General features: G+C 40.3%; 2 protein-coding genes across 2 annotated transcripts; one reads left to right on the top strand and one right to left on the bottom strand.

Annotated features, from left to right (window-relative positions):
- Nucleotides 1-499: 499 nt before the first annotated feature.
- znf646 (zinc finger protein 646) lies at nucleotides 500-8,218 on the top strand (the record flags this gene model as incomplete). Its single annotated transcript, XM_079293579.1, has 3 exons — nucleotides 500-3,105; nucleotides 3,314-4,393; nucleotides 4,688-8,218. The coding sequence occupies 3 exons, from the start codon at nucleotides 500-502 to the stop codon at nucleotides 5,580-5,582; spliced, it is 4,581 nt and encodes a 1,526-aa protein (XP_079149705.1). The 3' UTR covers nucleotides 5,583-8,218.
- A 5,402-nt stretch (nucleotides 8,219-13,620) lies between these two features.
- Nucleotides 13,621-19,609, bottom strand: LOC306795202 (tumor necrosis factor receptor superfamily member 12A). Its single transcript, XM_079293633.1, has 5 exons — nucleotides 19,281-19,609; nucleotides 15,814-15,912; nucleotides 15,560-15,703; nucleotides 15,163-15,211; nucleotides 13,621-15,075 (listed from the first exon to the last, which is right to left on the bottom strand). The coding sequence occupies exons 1-4, from the start codon at nucleotides 19,360-19,362 to the stop codon at nucleotides 15,171-15,173; spliced, it is 366 nt and encodes a 121-aa protein (XP_079149759.1). The 5' UTR covers nucleotides 19,363-19,609; the 3' UTR covers nucleotides 13,621-15,075; nucleotides 15,163-15,170.
- Nucleotides 19,610-20,124: the final 515 nt, after the last annotated feature.

Consider the following 20,124-nt stretch of genomic DNA (forward strand, 5'->3'; position numbering starts at 1 on the left):
AAGGAAATATATCAGCTGGTATTTACAAAGATGTATTGGTTTTTATAGATTTAAAGCAGGGATCAGCCCCTGTAAGGCTTAAACATTATGATATTTTCATTGATGCTACAGAAATGCCACGGGCTAAGTTGTCGATTTATATTGTAGTATGATTGATGAACAAACCTTTGTTTCATTCGGAATAATTCTCGAATGGATATTTGTATGTTCTATAATGTACACGTCCTGGCATAAAACTGCATAATGTTACATAGATTCACCACAGCTCTAACTGGCATCTCTTCTGTCCTCAACAGCTCCATTTGCCTGCTTCTCCTAAATTTAAGTCACTACTAATTGTGAGGAACTGGTTCTCAACATCTTCTGCCGTGTTACGTCACCAGGCACTGCTTGGACCTTATTATTAATCCACTCGGACAATAAGGGCATCTAATGCATTTCCCCTCTGCATTTTCATACACTCTGTGTCTGGTGCACTCAATTCAGTTGCTGTCTTGTAATGGCAGTGCAAGAGCCTGGCAGGGCAACAGGTTTTCCTTGCAAACAATGTGGCACAGTATGTCCCAATATGCCCAGTCTGCTCGAGCACATGGATGCTCACCTTCAAGAAGAGGAAGAACGCAAATTTAAATGTGACGAATGTGGACGTGGTTATAGGCATGCTGGTAGCCTAGCTAACCACAAAAAGACTCACGAGGTGGGTTCTTTTCAATGTAACATCTGCGGTAAAGAAAACTCCAATGCGTTGGCCCTGAAGAGTCATCTCCGGAGCCACACTTCACAGAAAAAGTACTCTTGTGCAGAATGTGGGAAATCTTTTCGTCTGGCAACACAGCTGGCCACACATGAGAGGGTTCACCTTGCCAGGCGAGTAAAGGAGCGGTCATATAGGAAGGTAGACATGGAATATCCCACACATGAAGATAATGATGAAATTGAAAATGATCTCATTGAGCAGTCACCCGGTGTCCAGATTTCTCCAGAAAATAGCCCAGTTGACGACAAGATGGAGGTTGTTTATAATCCACAATCTGAGACCTCTGATGATGCAGCAAATCGACCTTTCAGGTGTGATCTGTGTGACAAGTCATACATACACCATCGAAGCCTGACCAATCATAAAAAGACTCACCAAGTGGGAATGTTTGAGTGCACGGTGTGTTTCAAGCTGTTCAATAACATGGCTGCCCTCTATAGCCACCAGAGAACTCACAAGACAAGAAGCGGGACAGACCCTGACTCGATGGGTGGGTCCTACACAGACACACCACAGGGCCAGTTTTCACCTCAGAGCCAGGATGCTCCAGTCAATTTTTGCCATTTGTGTCAGGTACTATTCCCCAATGATGAAGAGTTCCAGGAACACATCCAAATGCATAACTCTTCATCTCTGTCATTTGGTCTTCATGATACATTGTCAGAGAACCACAATATATCACATGACAACAGTATTGCTTCGCCTGAGTCCAATTTGTATGCATCTCCTATAAATAATGTTCCCTCAGTATCATCGATAGATAATCATGGAGGCTTTGATCAGCCACAGGAGCGGATTAGAAGTAACGGCCACGTGTACTCTGACTGCCCTAAAAATCAAACATCCCCTTTCAATAACACTCAGGGAGAACCCTCAATCATGGATACAAGCATTCTCAGTCCTGCCCTGATGCCCATACAAAACACTGACAATGCAACTGAAACGGAAGAGACTTCAACTGTAGATTCTGATGAGCGGCCTTTCAGGTGTCAAATCTGCGGTAAAAGCTACCGGCACTCTGGGAGCCTCATCAACCACAAAAGGTCACATCAGGTCGGGATTTACCAATGTTCCATCTGCAGAAAGAGCTATCCTCATCTAGCTGCCCTAAAAAGTCATCTTCGTCTCCACAAAGCTCAGTCGGCATCTTTTGGTCTCAACGCTGAGGGTGACTGGCTCTCCTCCGAGCCTCTGACTCTCGATAACCAACAGGGCTGCTTCTCCTCTCAAGACGAGGACGAAGATGGCACTCCTCCTGCGCTTGGTATGAATCAGGAGAATGGAGTTGACCACAGCAATAGAGCTTCATACCATGAGCAGTTTAAACAGGACTTTTCCCAGGATATCATGCATCTACCTCACGACGAACACCCAATGCAGAGGCACATGTGTGCAGACTGTGGGGAGACATTTGCAGATATTGCAGGGATTAAGTCTCACAGTTGCCCGCTGCTACAGCAGCAACACAACACTACTAGCAGTGACTATGACAGTAATATAAATTTCCAGGACAGTAATGGTCACTGTCTCATTGGAGATCCAGGGAGTAATGTCGAGTTCCACGGTCTGAATGGTAGCCACGACCAAAGTTACTTTGAACAAAACTTCCATGACAATATGAGCATCGATCAGCTGAATGGAGACGGAGAAGGTGGTAATGCTGACGAGGAGGCGGAGGATGATGATGACGACGATGATGGAGATCTTTATCAATGCTCGATATGTGGAAACAACTACTCCAGCATGAGGGCTCTCAGGAGCCATCTCCGAGGGCACACACAGTCCCATGGTACTCCTGCAAGCTCGGGGCCTTCCTCCATGTCCTCCCACGAAGAAATGAAAGAAGATGAGCCCGGAGAGATGATGATCTGTAGCACATGTGGGGAAAGTTTTGCCAATAGGCAGGACTTGATCATGCATCAGTTTCTACACAAAAAGGACCCGATAGATAACGTAAATATGAACAACAGTGATGTATCTGGAGGAAAAGAGGAAGCACAGAGTATCATCTGTGGCAGCTGTGGCATCTTCTGCACCAGCTACCATCATCTTGAAAACCACGGTTGCACAGCTGAGAGGACGGATGAGTCGACACGTAGTAAAGAGGAAATTAAAGTAAATGATGTTGCCCAGCATGAAGACATGAGTCACAACAAAGAAACTTTGGATTCCGAAGATCGTCAGTACAAGTGTGATCAGTGTGGGCGTTCCTACAGACACGCCGGCTCTCTCCTTAACCACAAAAAGTCTCACAAAACAGGTGTATTCAGATGCCTCATCTGCCAGAAGCGCTTCTACAACCTGTTGGCCCTTAAAAACCATCAGAGGTCCCACTTTGACATTAAAAGGTTAGTTCCAGTAAGGATACACATCATCCACACATGTCAAATTGTCATTCATGTTGCAAACTGTCAATGTTTATTGCAAGTGTTGAACCAAAAACCTTTGAGTTTGCTGTAGTCTTTTTTGTGTTGCAGATGTGTTTCATGTTCATCATGGCTGCCTGTTTTTGCAACCACAAAATTAACCATATGCCTTGTGTCCCCCCCCCCCCAGGCATGCTTGCCAAGAGTGTGGGAAAGCCTTCAAAATTCAGAAGCAGCTATTGAACCACCTGAGAAGGCACAAAGAGAACCAAGCCAAAATCCAGGAGCTCAACAACCAGATCCAGGCTCTCATGCAGATGAATGGGACCAGTTCAGATGGAGGAACGCAGTCCGTAACTTCAAACGCCAATCAGGCTTTACCCTCCTCGCAACGCTGCAAGCAACTCTGGGGGGGTAAGAGACGACCAACAAAGTGTGAGACCGCAGTCAAATCAGAGGACACGAGTGACCCGAGGCCTTTCGCCTGTGACCAGTGTGGACGTACGTATCGCCACGCAGGAAGCCTGGTCAACCACAGAAACTCTCATAAAACAGGTGAATATTACTGTTCTGTTTGTAACAACACTTACTCCAATCAACTAGCAATGAAGAACCACTTGCGCACCCACTTTGCATATAAAAAGCACTCTTGCCAAAACTGTGGAAAAGGCTTTAGGGGAAAGAAGCAGCTACTGGCCCACGTTTGTGCAGACCTCAGAAAGGATGTGCCCAGAGGCAGGAGGGGCCTAAAATCTAGAACCGTTAAATGTAAGGAATGTAAGCAGGCCTTTCTCTCCGTCGACCAACTGACAGCCCACACCTGTGATGGACGTTCAGGCAGCAGTGACGCACAAACTAATGTGTCCACAAATAAAGAGGAGCGACCGTTCAAGTGCAACATATGTAATCGCAGCTACCGCCACGCAGGCTCACTCCTGAACCACAAAAACACCCACAAGACAGGACACTTCAGTTGCTCCTTCTGCTCTAAGCCTTTCACTAACCCCATGGCTTTACGCAATCACACACGCATCCATACGCAGAAGAAAAAGTACGTGTGTCTCACGTGCGGAAAGGCCTTCCGCCTCGCCAGCATCCTGCACAACCACCAGAGGGTCCACAATCGGGTTGCGAGTCAATTCAGCTGCCCCGCCTGTGGAAAGAGCTTCCACGGCAGGTCCGGCCTGAAGAGGCACCGCTGCCGCAGAGGCCAGGAGAACTCCCCGAGGGCTGGAGTCCAGCAGTCAGAGAGGGGAGACAAGTGCTTCATGTGAGTTAATGTGAACTGAGTATGTACGTCTTGTTTTGTCTATTAGTCGTCATCATCAGGGTCGTTTTTTCTTTTTGTTAACCAAAGCTGTCCATTTCTATCGCCAGATAATCATTAACACTGACTCACCAGATGTTGTAATCATCCTTAAAGATCCAGTGTTGGTCAGGCTGTTATTTTGAAAGTAAAATGATGTTTAATAAAAGTAAATAGTAACCTTGCAGGATGATAAAAAGTCAAATTTGAGTTGAAGTGTAATACCAGCCATTGAACATGAACATATCCCTGCTGCAGGTGTGACCTGTGTGGGCGCTCCTACCGCCATGCTGGCTCTCTCCTCAACCATAAAAAGACCCACTCCGAAAACCTCCACCACTGTACCTTGTGTCTCCAGACATTTCCTGATCCTCTCACTCTACAGATACACTCCATGATGAGGCGCCACTGCTGCCCCGAGTGCGGCAAGACATTCTGTCTGGTCGCACACCTGCAGAGCCACATGGAGGTGCACTCAAAGGACCAGTCTGTGGTCTGCAGCCCTTGCCAGCAGAGCTTTCCCAACACAGCTAGCTACCAGCAGCACCAGGACATGCACCACAGGGCCCAGGAGCCCTATCAACAAAGCGTGGATGAACCTGCAGATAGCAACGTTTGCTGGGACTCAGGAATAAATCAGACCTTGGGGATCGACGGGATGCACAAGCAGGTTCCACCGCCTTTGTCCCACATTCCAGGAAGCATCACCAATCCACAGGAGAGTAACGAGCCTGCCGGCACAGAGGAGAAGAGCCACGTCTGCGAGCATTGCGGCCGCACGTATCGCCACGCCGGCTCCCTCCTCAACCACAAGAACAGCCACAAGACGGGCTCCTTCTCCTGCTCCGTCTGCCAGAAAGAGTTCACCAACCTGATGGCTCTCAAGAACCACCGGCGAATTCATACGGAGCCCAAGCGCTACCAGTGTCTGGAGTGCGGGAAGGCGTTCCGCGTGTCCACACAGCTCATATGTCACCGACGAATCCACACCAAAGAGAAGCCCTTCGCCTGCCTGCTGTGCGACAAGAGTTTTTCCAGCAAGTCCAACCTGCGGCACCATCAGAAGATGCACCAGAACACCCAGACCTACGACTCCTCTTTTAGCATTGATGCGAACGAGTTTATGGACTTGGACATGGGGTCTTTTCTCTGAAGTGGGATTCCAGAGCGTACAAGAGAAGACGACAAGCGGTCCTTTTATTTATCTGGTATTCATCCCTCTATCAATAATTGTAAAACAGTATTTTTTTTTTTTTTTTTTAAAGGCTCCTTGTTTCTGACGGAAGCTCCTTTTGAGGACATGCACTTTTCTTTGCTGACTTCCAGTCTTAACCCCACAACAGATGGTGACATCATTCAAAGGTCTCCAGAGGGTTCATCAGTCAGCTTTTAATAAAGGCCTGAATGTTTTCCATGAATACACAGGATCCCAGAGTAGGGGCGGCTGATGAAGATATCAGTCGGCGCTCATTCCTCGATGACTAACCTCCCAACCAAAGTGAACAGGGAAGTGCAGCCCAAGTCCACTCAGAACATTAACACTGATAACATGTTTTTGTAAGACAGTGCCGTTCTAACGGTGATCTCTCCTCTCTTACTATGTATAATTGTGTTCAGTGCCTCTGTAAGTTCCTTAGGAAGCAAAATATACAAACTATATTTATCTCTGAATCCTTTTGTTAGCTTTGCCATCAGTGTCAAAGGACTTTCCTTTTGGATTGCACATCGGGCAAGCCTGTTCTTAAGTCAAATACCTCTGGGTGTGTCAAAAGGTCCGTGGCAAAGTTATTTTCTAAAATCCTATTATCCAGTAAAGTAGTCGTACTGTTAATAATGTTAAAAAAAATAAGTTTTTTTTTATCAATTTGTTCCTGTTTTATGTGCATATTTTATTCGAAAAACTTTTTATGAATGTTGTAAAAAGCAGTCTACTGAAACTCATGTAGCCTTTAAGGAACATCATCTGTCAGTTTGTATTTGCTTATTACCGGTAGTTCTTAGTTAAAACGGGCAGGAATGAATGAGCCAAGCATTGGCAGCACTCAGGGTAACCCTTCAAAAGGAACATACCTGATGTGTAACACATTGTAGATAATCAGCATTATATCTTGTGCCATTTCAACACCTATAATTTAGCTCATGTAACACGTGTTGACAGTTTGCTGCAGCTCCACCTGCAGTGCATGCTGTTGATTTAAGGTTCATCTTGAACCTTTTGAGAAGCCTCAGTTATGTTGAAGTGCCAGTGCCTGAAATGTAAGTCAATTGTAGCAGTTAAATGTGAACAAACCTCCTCTCACTGTTCTTGTTATAAACTGCAAACCACAATGTTGATTTAATATTGTCCGTTACGCGATGATCTATCTTCTGATTTGTGAATCAGCCGCGGACGGTTGAAACGTCTCAAAGCAGTCGATAACAGACGTATTGCAACAGTGATGTGAAAATGGTTCCCTTTTTTCTCTCCGGGAAGTTTCTGCCCCCACAAATGCTTTATATAAATCAAATAGAGTGACGGATGTAGTTTCAAACAGGCAAATATGTGGGCAGAATGACCAATTTCTGCCAAGCACAAGTATTGCTACAAACAAGCAAACCAGGCTCTGTGGGTGTGCAAGGACGAAGCAGTTTCATCTTCGCTGTCAAGTCCGTGAACCACTTTATGTTCTGTAAACATGTGCAATTATTGATTCTGTGGGTAATGTTGCCTAACATGCCTGTTCCTTAGGGTTTCTTTTCACAAATCTAGCAAAAGGGAGCACCCTTGATTTTCTTTTTTTTTTTTTTTTTTAATAACCATCTCAAATTAGATTTTCTTCATGCCTTATACATTACATTTCATGTACGAGTATGTTTGGCACTGGTCAGAAGTATGAAATACCTCATGGAAAGTCCGGCCTACCTATTAACTCCGTAATGCCTCATGCAGCTCACTTGTAGAGAATACACTGTAACTATAGAGATAGTTCTCAATTGTAAGACAGAATGGATGAAGCATCAATTTTAAGGTTTTACATTGTAGTTTCCAGAAGCTGTTTTCTCCGTAAAATGGTCGTTTCGCTGCAGTTTGTTGTTTTCAGAGTTATATTTGCACATATATAGATGAGACACTTGTAGCCTAAGGACGACAGGGAGTCTATAATAATGCAGCCGACCTGTCGTCTGTCGGGGTGTCGATACTTCACCTCACCTTAGTTTGCGGGTAGTAATATTTAAGCAATATGCTGAAAGTATATGTTTCAGTGCATGAACCAAGTACATCATTTGTTTTGTCTCACCATTGTATCTACAGTGGCATCAGATTCAGTATACCTACACTAGCCTTGAAAAACCATCGCCATCTGCCGTTTTCTGACATTGTTTAAAATCGTACCTGTATTAATTGTAATGATTTAGATCTTACTGTAACATATTTCCTCACGCCGTGGTAGCCTACATGTAAAACGGCACACGCACGTTTGCGTTAAAACTGTAAACTTTATTTTTTTACAATGTTCTCCATCCAATCTCCCTGTGGCACTAAAAACGTTCACCACTCTGTCATTGGTCACAATCACAGCCTGGTATTTGTGGCATGTGTAAATCTTTACAGAGTTCTCTCTGTAAATACTTTAAGGTAGTTATCAGTTGGATCGATGTACATTCAGATTTTCTTCAGCAGGAGAAAACGGCTGTTGTGTATTAAAAACAAGCATATACCACATGTTCTGATTTATGGTTGATTTCAATGCTCACAAATGTCTGCTCACTATTTAATTCATATTTATATAACTATTTTGTCACTCTGAAACGTAGATTTTTACTTCTTTGTTAGAACATAGTTTAGAAAATAAGCAAATTATTGAAAATATACGAGTTCAAATTAATTAAAAGACTTGAAGAAATACAATGTGTTTGTTTATTGTCAAAAATCTTAAATAAGTATATTAGATGCTATTCTATGATCGTTTTTTATGACAAACTACTATGACTTTTTATGTTTTCATGACATGCTATACTATTCTATGACATTTCTATACGACATACTTTACTATGATTTTTGAATGGCTTTTTTTTGACATGCTATGATATGTTTTGGACAAACTATAAAATGATTTTCTTTCTCAACATACTTTAAAATATTTATTTTTCTCGACAGACTTTACAAAAATAAATTCTATTCCTTTTTCTACATGCTACATCTTTACTTTTTGTCTACATTCAAGGATATTGTCATTGTTATTGTACTATTTAGACATTCAACACAGAGGCACATAAAACACATGCAGAGCGAGAGAAATTAGGGATATTTATGTTGGTATAAACATGGACTCATAAAAAAAGGTGACTTTTTATACCCTTTTTTGACATGCTATACTATGACCTTTTTATGATTTCTTCCGACATACTATTCAATGCCTTTTTTGGGACTTTTTTAGACATGCCATACCGGGTTGTTTTTGGTATACCCTGACTTTCTTTTTTGTATTTATTCGACATGCTATACTGTGAACGTACCCGAACGGCCACTGAGGTAAATGAGCAGATCAGGAGTCTAGAAGAGGTTTCAGAAGAAGCTTCCTTTCTTTTTACATTCTACCACCATCACCAACCAGTTCCCACCAGTCTGTCGACACAAACAGAGTGACAAGGTGTATATAAGGAGCTCAGACTAATTAGCCCTGACATACCATCTACAGGTAAGTATATATCAACAATATATGTACAGAAATATTTACATGATTTCACCAACCCAAAGATATCAATAGTAATTCACAACTATTTACAATCCCTATAAATAGAGTACATTATCAACACATAATTTATCGAAATAAACCAACACATATATCGACTCACAGCATCCACAGTCTAACAATAAATATATCCAACAACATTGTGTGTGTCTTCCTTGGTACTTTCATCACACCACATCTCAAATACTGTCCGCAGCACAGGGAACGATGCGTCGTTCCATATACCAAGACTTTTTTCGGACTTTTTTTGACACGCTATACTGTGACTTTTTTTGCCTTTTTTCGACATGCGATACTATGACTTTCTGATTGTTTTCGACATGCTATACTATGACTGTTTTTGCCTTTTTTCGACATTCTATACTATGACTGTTTTTGCCTTTTTTCGACATGCTATACTTTGACTTTCTGATTGTTTTCGACATGCTATACTATGACTGTTTTTGCCTTTTTTCGACATTCTATACTATGACTGTTTTTGCCTTTTTTCGACATGCTATACTATGACTGTTTTTTGCATTTTTTCGACATGCTATACTATGACTGTTTTTGCCTTTTTTCGACATGCTATACTATGACTGTTTTTGCATTTTTTCGACATGCTATACTATGACTGTTTTTGCCTTTTTTCGACATGCTATACTATGACTGTTTTTGCCTTTTTTCAACATGCTATACTATGACTGTTTTTTGCCTTTTATCGACATGCTATACTATGACTGTTTTTGCCTTTTTTCGACATGCTATACTATGACTTTCTGATTGTTTTTGACATGCTAGACTGTTTTGCCTTTTTTCGACATGCTATACTTTGACTTTCTGATTGTTTTCGACATGCTATACTATGACTGTTTTTGCCTTTTTTCGACATTCTATACTATGACTGTTTTTGCCTTTTTTCGACATGCTATACTATGACTGTTTTTTGCATTTTTTCGACATGCTATACTATGACTGTTTTTTGCATTTTTTCGACATGCTATACTATGACTGTTTTTGCCTTTTTTCGACATGCTATACTATGACTGTTTTTGCATTTTTTCGACATGCTATACTATGACTGTTTTTGCCTTTTTTCGACATGCTATACTATGACTGTTTTTTGCATTTTTTCGACATGCTATACTATGACTGTTTTTTGCATTTTTTCGACATGCTATACTATGACTGTTTTTGCATTTTTTCGACATGCTATACTATGACTGTTTTTGCCTTTTATCGACATGCTATACTATGACTGTTTTTGCCTTTTTTCGACATGCTATACTATGACTGTTTTTGCCTTTTTTCGACATGCTATACTATGACTGTTTTTTGCATTTTTTCGACATGCTATACTATGACTGTTTTTGCCTTTTTTCGACATGCTATACTATGACTGTTTTTGCCTTTTTTCGACATGCTATACTATGACTGTTTTTTGCATTTTTTCGACATGCTATACTATGACTGTTTTTGCCTTTTTTCGACATGCTATACTATGACTGTTTTTTGCATTTTTTCGACATGCTATACTATGACTGTTTTTGCCTTTTTTCGACATGCTATACTATGACTGTTTTTTGCATTTTTTCGACATGCTATACTATGACTGTTTTTGCCTTTTTTCGACATGCTATACTATGACTGTTTTTGCCTTTTTTCGACATGCTATACTATGACTGTTTTTTGCATTTTTTCGACATGCTATACTATGACTGTTTTTGCCTTTTTTCGACATGCTATACTATGACTGTTTTTTGCATTTTTTCGACATTCTATACTATGACTGTTTTTGCCTTTTTTCGGCATGCTATACTATGACTGTTTTTGCCTTTTTTCGACATGCTATACTATGACTGTTTTTTGCAGTTTTTTCGACATTCTATACTATGACTGTTTTTGCCTTTTTTCGACATGCTATACTATGACTGTTTTTTGCATTTTTTCGACATGCTATACTATGACTGTTTTTGCCTTTTTTCGACATGCTATACTATGACTGTTTTTGCCTTTTTTCGACATGCTATACTATGACTGTTTTTGCCTTTTTTCGACATGCTATACTATGACTGTTTTTTGCATTTTTTCGACATGCTATACTATGACTGTTTTTGCCTTTTTTCGACATGCTATACTATGACTGTTTTTTGCATTTTTTCGACATGCTATACTATGTTTTTTTTTTGCATTTTTTCGACATGCTATACTATGACTGTTTTTGCCTTTTTTCGACATGCTATACTATGACTGTTTTTGCCTTTTTTCGACATGCTATACTATGACTGTTTTTTGCAGTTTTTTCGACATTCTATACTATGACTGTTTTTGCCTTTTTTCGACATGCTATACTATGACTGTTTTTTGCATTTTTTCGACATGCTATACTATGACTGTTTTTGCCTTTTTTCGTCATGCTATACTATGACTGTTTTTGCCTTTTTTCGACATGCTATACTATGACTGTTTTTTGCATTTTTTCGACATGCTATACTATGACTGTTTTTGCCTTTTTTTCGACATGCTATACTATGACTGTTTTTGCCTTTTTTCGACATGCTATACTATGACTGTTTTTTGCATTTTTTCGACATGCTATACTATGACTGTTTTTTGCATTTTTTCGACATGCTATACTATGACTGTTTTTGCCTTTTTTTCGACATGCTATACTATGACTGTTTTTGCCTTTTTTCGACATGCTATACTATGACTGTTTTTTGCATTTTTTCGACATGCTATACTATGACTGTTTTTGCCTTTTTTCGACATGCTATACTATGACTGTTTTTGCCTTTTTTCGACATGCTATACTATGACTGTTTTTTGCATTTTTTCGACATGCTATACTATGACTGTTTTTTGCATTTTTTCGACATGCTATACTATGACTGTTTTTTGCATTTTTTCGACATGCTATACTATGACTGTTTTTGCCTTTTTTCGACATGCTATACTATGACTGTTTTTTGCATTTTTTCGACATGCTATACTATGACTGTTTTTGCCTTTTTTCGACATGCTATACTATGACTGTTTTTTGCATTTTTTCGACATGCTATACTATGACTGTTTTTGCCTTTTTTCGACATGCTATACTATGACTGTTTTTTGCATTTTTTCGACATGCTATACTATGACTGTTTTTGCCTTTTTTCGACATGCTATACTATGACTGTTTTTGCCTTTTTTCGACATGCTATACTATGACTGTTTTTTGCATTTTTTCGACATGCTATACTATGACTGTTTTTGCCTTTTTTCGACATGCTATACTATGACTGTTTTTTGCATTTTTTCGACATTCTATACTATGACTGTTTTTGCCTTTTTTCGGCATGCTATACTATGACTGTTTTTGCCTTTTTTCGACATGCTATACTATGACTGTTTTTTGCAGTTTTTTCGACATTCTATACTATGACTGTTTTTGCCTTTTTTCGACATGCTATACTATGACTGTTTTTTGCATTTTTTCGACATGCTATACTATGTTTTTTTTTTGCATTTTTTCGACATGCTATACTATGACTGTTTTTGCCTTTTTTCGACATGCTATACTATGACTGTTTTTTGCATTTTTTCGACATGCTATACTATGACTGTTTTTGCCTTTTTTCGACATGCTATACTATGACTGTTTTTGCCTTTTTTCGACATGCTATACTATGACTGTTTTTTGCAGTTTTTTCGACATTCTATACTATGACTGTTTTTGCCTTTTTTCGACATGCTATACTATGACTGTTTTTTGCATTTTTTCGACATGCTATACTATGACTGTTTTTGCCTTTTTTCGACATGCTATACTATGACTGTTTTTGCCTTTTTTCGACATGCTATACTATGACTGTTTTTTGCATTTTTTCGACATGCTATACTATGACTGTTTTTGCCTTTTTTCGACATGCTATACTATGACTGTTTTTGCATTTTTTCGACATGCTATACTATGACTGTTTTTGCCTTTTTTCGACATTCTACGCTATGACTGTTTTTTGCATTTTATCGACACGCTATACTATGACTTTCTTATTGTTTTCGACATGCTATACTATGACATTTTTTCTGACATTCTAAACTATGAATCATTTTGCCTTTTTTCGACATGCTATACTATGACATTTTTTCTGACTTTCGACATGCTATACTATGACTTTCGACATGCTATACTATTCATTTATTTCTGACTTTTTCGACATGCTATACTATGACTTTTCTAAGGCATTTTGTGACTTGACATGAGTTGTTATTAGTTTTTTATGACATACCATTATGTTATTTATTTATTTTTACACAAGATTGTTTGACGTACTATCTACTGTTTTAGAATTTTTTATAGAGCTTGTTCTGCTGTTTTCATGGCATTTAATACTGTAACCCATGACTTATGTCATATTATTCAGATAAATGTTACCAAGCAGAAAATGGAACCGTTTTTGCAGTTTGCATATCAACAAGACTTGCATTTATTGGAAGTTGTCAGTTTTATTGTGAAAATACATTTGGTACACAAAGCAGTTGATACGATTGCATTACGTACAAGAAGCCAGTGCATGTACAGTATGTACAATTAGAAATAGAATGCAAGAGAAATATGCGGAAATTGTTAGTTATTGCTCAGTATCATCGTTAGCTGGCCTGGTGGAAGTTTAACACAAATCTTCACTGGAGTCCCTTTAAAATTGTGCTTGTCACTTGCAATTGATGCAAAACAACACAAGATATTTAAAAATAAATAATATTAAAAATTAAAAAAGAAAAAAGGAAGTGTATGTGTGTTAAGTAATTACCCACAAGTAGACAGATCCAAAATATGACCTGAAACATTGTCAGCCACATAGAAAACATCAGTAACTGATGATCAAGCTAGAAAGCATCCTGAACTAAAACAAGAAATGGAAAACAACAACCTTGGCCACCGTAGTTCTCACTGGTTTCAATGGCCACAAACTTATAAACAGACATCTCATACCTCCACATATTTCTTGAGATCTAAGACGATTCAACAGGTCAAAGTTAGTAAGCATAGGGATTGTGTAGCTCCACCAAAACACTGTAGTTGTCATTTTTTTCACTACAGTACATGACTGGTACTTGTAACATTCCCACATGTGAGCAGTTTGGGATTGTGTGTCTAGTGTTCTGTCCCGTCATACAACACTGCGACAGTAACAAGGGAGTTCTGGGGTTGTGGTCGAGGAAAAATCCAGCTAAAATCTAGTAACAGTGAATGAGTACAGTTAATCAAACGTTTTTTTCACTATATCAGGCAACTAAAAGAGCAGGTACTGGCAGGTACTGACAGGGAAGAAGGCTAGAATACATTTCACCTACTGTAAAAGTAGCTACATTCAAATGGCCTTAATGTGCCAACAGTACATCTTACTCACATGTGATTTTTCTTTAACAGGCTGTTGTGGTAAATTACTGGCAGACAGACCCCGCCCAACCCCACTTAATGGCAGGAGATCACAGTGCAGCCCAGCAGGCAGCAGTAGCTGTCTTACATTCATTGGAGTCCTGCTATAAAATACACAGGATTTGGAAAGCATCTATGTCTCTGAAGAGTTATCTGAAGAGTTATTTTTTCTGAATCAAAAAAAAGGTTAAACCACGAAGGTCTTCCAGACGTAGATATTATTTAAGTGGAATGTAAAGGCACACAATATCTGAGAATGATACCACTAATATAATGTTACTATTGCTACAGGTGAAAGAGTTGCTCCTGTAGTCACTGCCGGGTCTACACTGAGTGAGAGAACTGAGCACATCTCTTCACCCAACAGTCACAATAAATAAAAATCATCCTATTCTGGTGAAGATACCCTGACCTGCAGTCAGAGTATATAGCTCTGCATAGAGGTTGCTCCGTCCAGGTCTGAACCAGTCGCTCCTTGGTTCTGTCACATCTGTTTCCAGATTAAGTTGAGGCTGTAAAGGACATGACAAAGATTACAGTCACTGTCAAATTATGGGTAAATAAAGGGAGAGTCACATTTCCAACAAAGTTCTACCTACTGAAATGTTTAAGCCTGGTAAAGTGGCCCCGCCGTTTCTTCAATGGGTTCTGTAATAAATCAAGACAAAAATTAGCATTTATTCCCGGCATCGCAGTAGAATTATTCCATAAACAGATCACCTGTATTTGGCCTTTTTCACAACAGACATTTTGACATAAGGAAGAAGCATCCTACAGACATTAACAATGGCTCCGTTGTACTTAAGTGTCACAGTAAGTAAGTGTGACGGTGAACCAGCAGGCACAACACCAGGACCGTGAAACTAAAGCCCTTAAATTAAATTCATGAATGCATGACAGATTGTGAGAGAAAATGTCTACTTTTATTTTTTTATCTGGTGCACTTGTCGATGTCACGAAAGCTGAATCTATGATTTAAAGTTGAAAATATCTCACCACGCAGAGGCCGTTTGTGTGACTTGCGTCGATGCACCATGACCCCGATGATGAGCGCAGCACCAACCAGCACGACAGCCAGCACTGAGAAGCTGGTGATGGCTGCCAGTTTCCACACGTCGGGTGTCTCATCCACAGATTTACCTATTGGTTGTAAGGAAAGAGTTTAAACTGCAACCAGTGAAAGAAATGGTATCGCTGTATGAATCCATCATGGCAGGAAGTCATTGACAGAAACTGATTCAATGTCTTACATGTGTTGCATGACGGGGTCTTTGGGTACTGCTTGCATGATGCACACGGCACACAAATGTCTAAATCTGAGTTCCAAAACTCTAGAATTCCACACTGACCTGCACACAGAAAAACGTCAGAGCTCATTGGTTAGTTACCGGTAGTTTTCAGGGCAAAACATTTTTCATAATTTATTAAATACAGAACACTGCTTAGACTTTGACATATTATAATGTGGAGGTAATATTAAGAGTCACCACTTGAGAGTCATGCAAATGTTTAAAAAAAATTAGATTCTGGAATAAAATAAACTGAAGTAATCATAGACAGGTTACTTGCAGGTTAGAGGCGGATTCAGCTAATACAGTAAAAGGTTTGACTTGTGAAAGAACGTTGTGGCTTTCTTCTTCTCATAAAATGAAAGTGGGAAATTCCTATGGGTCAGAGTGCTGATGCAACTTAATTGCAAGAAAGAGAATTACTCAGTAACTTTTGGTGCATGAACAGGCAGTGCGTGAAGAGCAGGATGTGTTTACAGAGTGCTTCCGTTGAATTGTTTTGCGTCTGTGTACGTGTGCGACTTCCAGAGAAGCAACAAACACTTCTGTGAGAAAGACGTTGATGGTGGTTTAGCTTTTTGCTTTGCGGCTACCTCTGTGAACACAATGAAAAGATTCATCTCTTTTTGTGGCAGCTGAACAATTAAAGCTGTGCATTTCCCAGACGATAACGGAGGAATTAGCCTGAAGATGTGAAACTATTTTACAACACAAGTCAGCCTATAGGATGAATGAAACAATACCAGATACGACAAAGTCCCAGATAGAGTCACAAGGAAATAGTCTACAGATATTTGATAGATAAAATGATACCAATCTTTCTTCCTTCTCAGTGTCCATTAGGAACCACCCCGAGCCGAACATGGCTCATCATTTGTGGTAACTGTCATGTTCAAACTGGCTCCTCTCGCAACACTGAAACACTACAAGCCAGGCAGCTGACAAACCAACTGATTTTGTAAGTGCAATACACAAATATATAGTAATGGTCTGACCAGTGACATCCAAGTGAGGTGTAAAATATATGTTCCACTGTTATCTACGCTAATGGAACCCGATGTGCAGAAAGCCTCCCTGGACTTCCATTTGTTGTGTCTCATTGTGTGCAGCAGTAACATTCAGAGGTAGATTAAATCTTCAAAACTTTATATGAGAGTAGTAGAGTACCATAAACAGAAAAGTAATTAGTAACTGCAGCTTTCAGAAAAATGAAGTGGGGTAAAATGTAGAATAATAGCCTCTGATATATAGTGTAGTTGGAGTATATCGCAAACAAGTAAAGTTAGTACAAAATTGTACTTAAGCACAGTACTTGAGTACATTTATGTCGTTCTTTTCTAAGACTGGTGGATTTGCAATAAAGTCTGCAACCAACGATACTTTTCATTATCTATTCATCGTTTGGGGTTTGTAATCTCAATTAATAATTTGGCCTGTCAAATATTAGAAAGTCGTGAAAATGTCCTCATGCTTAAGACAGGACTAAAGAGCATTACAGTCGTCTAAGTGGGAGGACACAAAAGAATGGATGACCATTTCCAACTGTTAGGAGGTTTGGGTGTATTTTTGCAATATTGCTCAGGGGAAAATAGCAGGACTGAATAACTGTCTTGATGTCTTGTAACCCTCAAAGCAAAATATGTTGTAACGGTTGACCCTAGCTGTTTGAGAATGTTTGTAGAGACCTGGGGCAAAAAAACAGTTCTTCAGTTTTACTGTGATTTAATTGAAGAACATTTTGAGGCATCCGATTACTAATCTCAGCCAGATACTTGTGCCGAGTAGTTCAATTTGAGGTCACCGGGCCTAATGGATAAGTAGAGTTGTGCATCATCAGCGTAGCGATGATAAAGCACACAAACACATCGCTGGATCAAGTGCCCTATGGAGCACATACGGAGAAAATAAAACAGGTCCAAGAATCGACCCATGAGGCACCCCACAAGTTAAAGGAGCACATCGACAGATACAAAAAATTCCAGTTGGATAAGAAGAAACCCAGTTGAGTGCAACACCGGATTTTCCCAACCTTTCTAGCCGATCCATTAAAATAGCGCCAAATAGTGTCAAAGGCCGCAGACGACTCTTGAAGAACTAAAATGGCAACTTCACCCCACCTGACAGAAAATACCTGTCATGTACAGGTCATTATTAAACCAGCTGCAGCCAAAAGACTGAAAAAAAATCATGTTTGAGGCATGTTGGCCTCTAACTCTGTGGTTATGTTACAGCCATACGCTCACGTCCCGAGAGACTCTACATCCTCCACAGCCTGCAGAGCTGACTGACTCATTTTATCGCTGTGGTCACAGCAAAAATGTGTCACAGTTCTTGTAAGCATTTCTCCAGATGACTTCAGCCCTACATCATCGAGCATGTGCAGCTGGACTCACGCACGAGGATTCAGAAGGTCACCGAGAGGAACTGGGCCGTGACTGTTGGTTGACCTCTGTCAAAAACCACACCTGAGGAGCGGAGCGCTTGTTGATTAGGTCAGACAACAACCTGAAACTGCTGGTTCAATTTCAACCATGTTTGTGAGATTGATCTTAACTTTAGGATGATTACTCTGCAGGGGGGGGGTTCAGTGGGCTCAGTAGCACTCATGAATTTTAACACATTCCTGAATGGCAACAACTCCATCACACAGCATTATATTTTAGCAGCAGGGATTCATTTCTAATTACCACAGATCTTTCTTATGATTCAGCACTTAATATCTGGTTTGGAGTCAATTTTTGTGTTCCCTAGAAGACCTTGGCATATTTCAGCACATGGTTGTCTTACAAAGGGTGTTTTTGGGTGTGGGGGTGCTGTGTTTTGTCATGAACTGGAAGGGGGTGGGTGGACCAACAGCTAATGTCCAGATGTGGAGATGGCTTCACACAGAGTATCTAGACCATGCAAGCATGTTTTGATTAAGGGAGTTAAATGCATTTGGTAACTAGTGTCTCAGGAAATGGTCATAACACAGTTTAATAATTCAAGATTTTAGGATATCAGTGAAATCGCAGTCTAGGATAACCCCAAAACTGCTGTGGACACAAAGTCAAAAGCTTTTTAGTTTCTGTAAGACAACACAAATTTATCTTTGAGCTCCAAGGACACATGCAGTGCGCCCTATCCATGTGGCATGTCCGTCTCACAAGGGACACGGAATGGACGGGGTGAAATAAGGCGATCGGAATGCGGAACCGGTGAGAAATGCAGCTGGTAAAGGAAGCGGCTTTGTAAGCAGACCCACTATCTGACTCCATTGTAAAGAACAGCAGACCAGCAGACTCCAGGCCATGTTCACAGAAAACAAGAATCCCCAACAACTGCCCATGAGTCAAATGTAAACAAAAAAGAAAGAGGGAAACTTGTGTAGTCACTGAAGTAAAAGAAAAAGTGTTGGAATTGTTTGAATAAAAAGTTATTTTACTTACTTTTCTGTGCGCTAACACCATAGAAATTGGTCACAGCCGCTATTATAAGTCCGCACAGCGCACAGAGAGCGTTTGAAGCCATGGTGTCTGCGGGTGAAAAGCTGCTCGCTGTCGGCTACTCAATTCCCGAAAGTTCATCTGATTAACAATCCGCGCTGGTTTTCAGCATGGAAAAGCGAGCACCAGAGTGAGTCACCCGGAGGAGTCTGAGCCTTGTTTTAATAGCGCACACACCCACGCTAACAGTTCAACTCCTATGAGTCATTTCCTATGTACTGTACTGCTCGGATTCTCTGTGCGCACTCCCCGACTCACAGGAAACTCCTCTATCATAGTATGTGGTCTCATTTGCTTCGCTTCAAGACAAAGTTTCTAAGAAACCACTTCAGGTATTGAAGCTTAAATACATCGATTTCATATTTTATGGCCACACCCTGCAGTGTTTTCTCCACATTTCTTTTGACCAGAGTCTGTTGTAGTCTGGACTTAATAGTGTTCTCATTGTTATTACCACGCCTGTCGACGTCATTCCCCCCTCTCTGCCAACAAACACAACCCTCTGGCACGAGCCTGGGTCCCACGCACAGAAAAAGAGGAACAGCAAGTGAGGCAAAAACAGATGACATTCTCTAGAAAAACTATCAGCTTTTACAGCCTTTGTGGAAAATCTGCTTCAAAGTTAACCCAGGAGAAGCTTTATGGTTGTCCACTCGAGAGCCCTGTGCAGATACTAAACAAACACATTGGCTGTTTTTTGAGACTGACATTTGAATAGTGAGTGTCCGTGATGCAGAGTGGTGTTATTGTCTGGGGCTGGGTGTAGCCTGATGCTGCAGCACAAATA

The sequence above is a fragment of the Melanostigma gelatinosum genome, assembly GCF_949748355.1.
Source record: "Melanostigma gelatinosum genome assembly, chromosome: 21".
Taxonomy (NCBI): domain Eukaryota; kingdom Metazoa; phylum Chordata; class Actinopteri; order Perciformes; family Zoarcidae; genus Melanostigma; species Melanostigma gelatinosum.

What these genes read in the sequence shown, in the direction of transcription:
- LOC306795202 (XM_079293633.1), bottom strand. Translation starts at nt 19,362, where the DNA reads ATGGCTTCAAACGCTCTCTGTGCGCTGTGCGGACTTATAATAGCGGCT. An exon ending in GACCCCGTCATGCAACACAT is followed by an intron (nt 15,704 to 15,813) that starts GTAAGACATTGA and finishes TACAACCAATAG; the next exon opens with GTAAATCTGTGGATGAGACA. An exon ending in ACACAAACGGCCTCTGCGTG is followed by an intron (nt 15,212 to 15,559) that starts GTGAGATATTTT and finishes GATTTATTACAG; the next exon opens with AACCCATTGAAGAAACGGCG.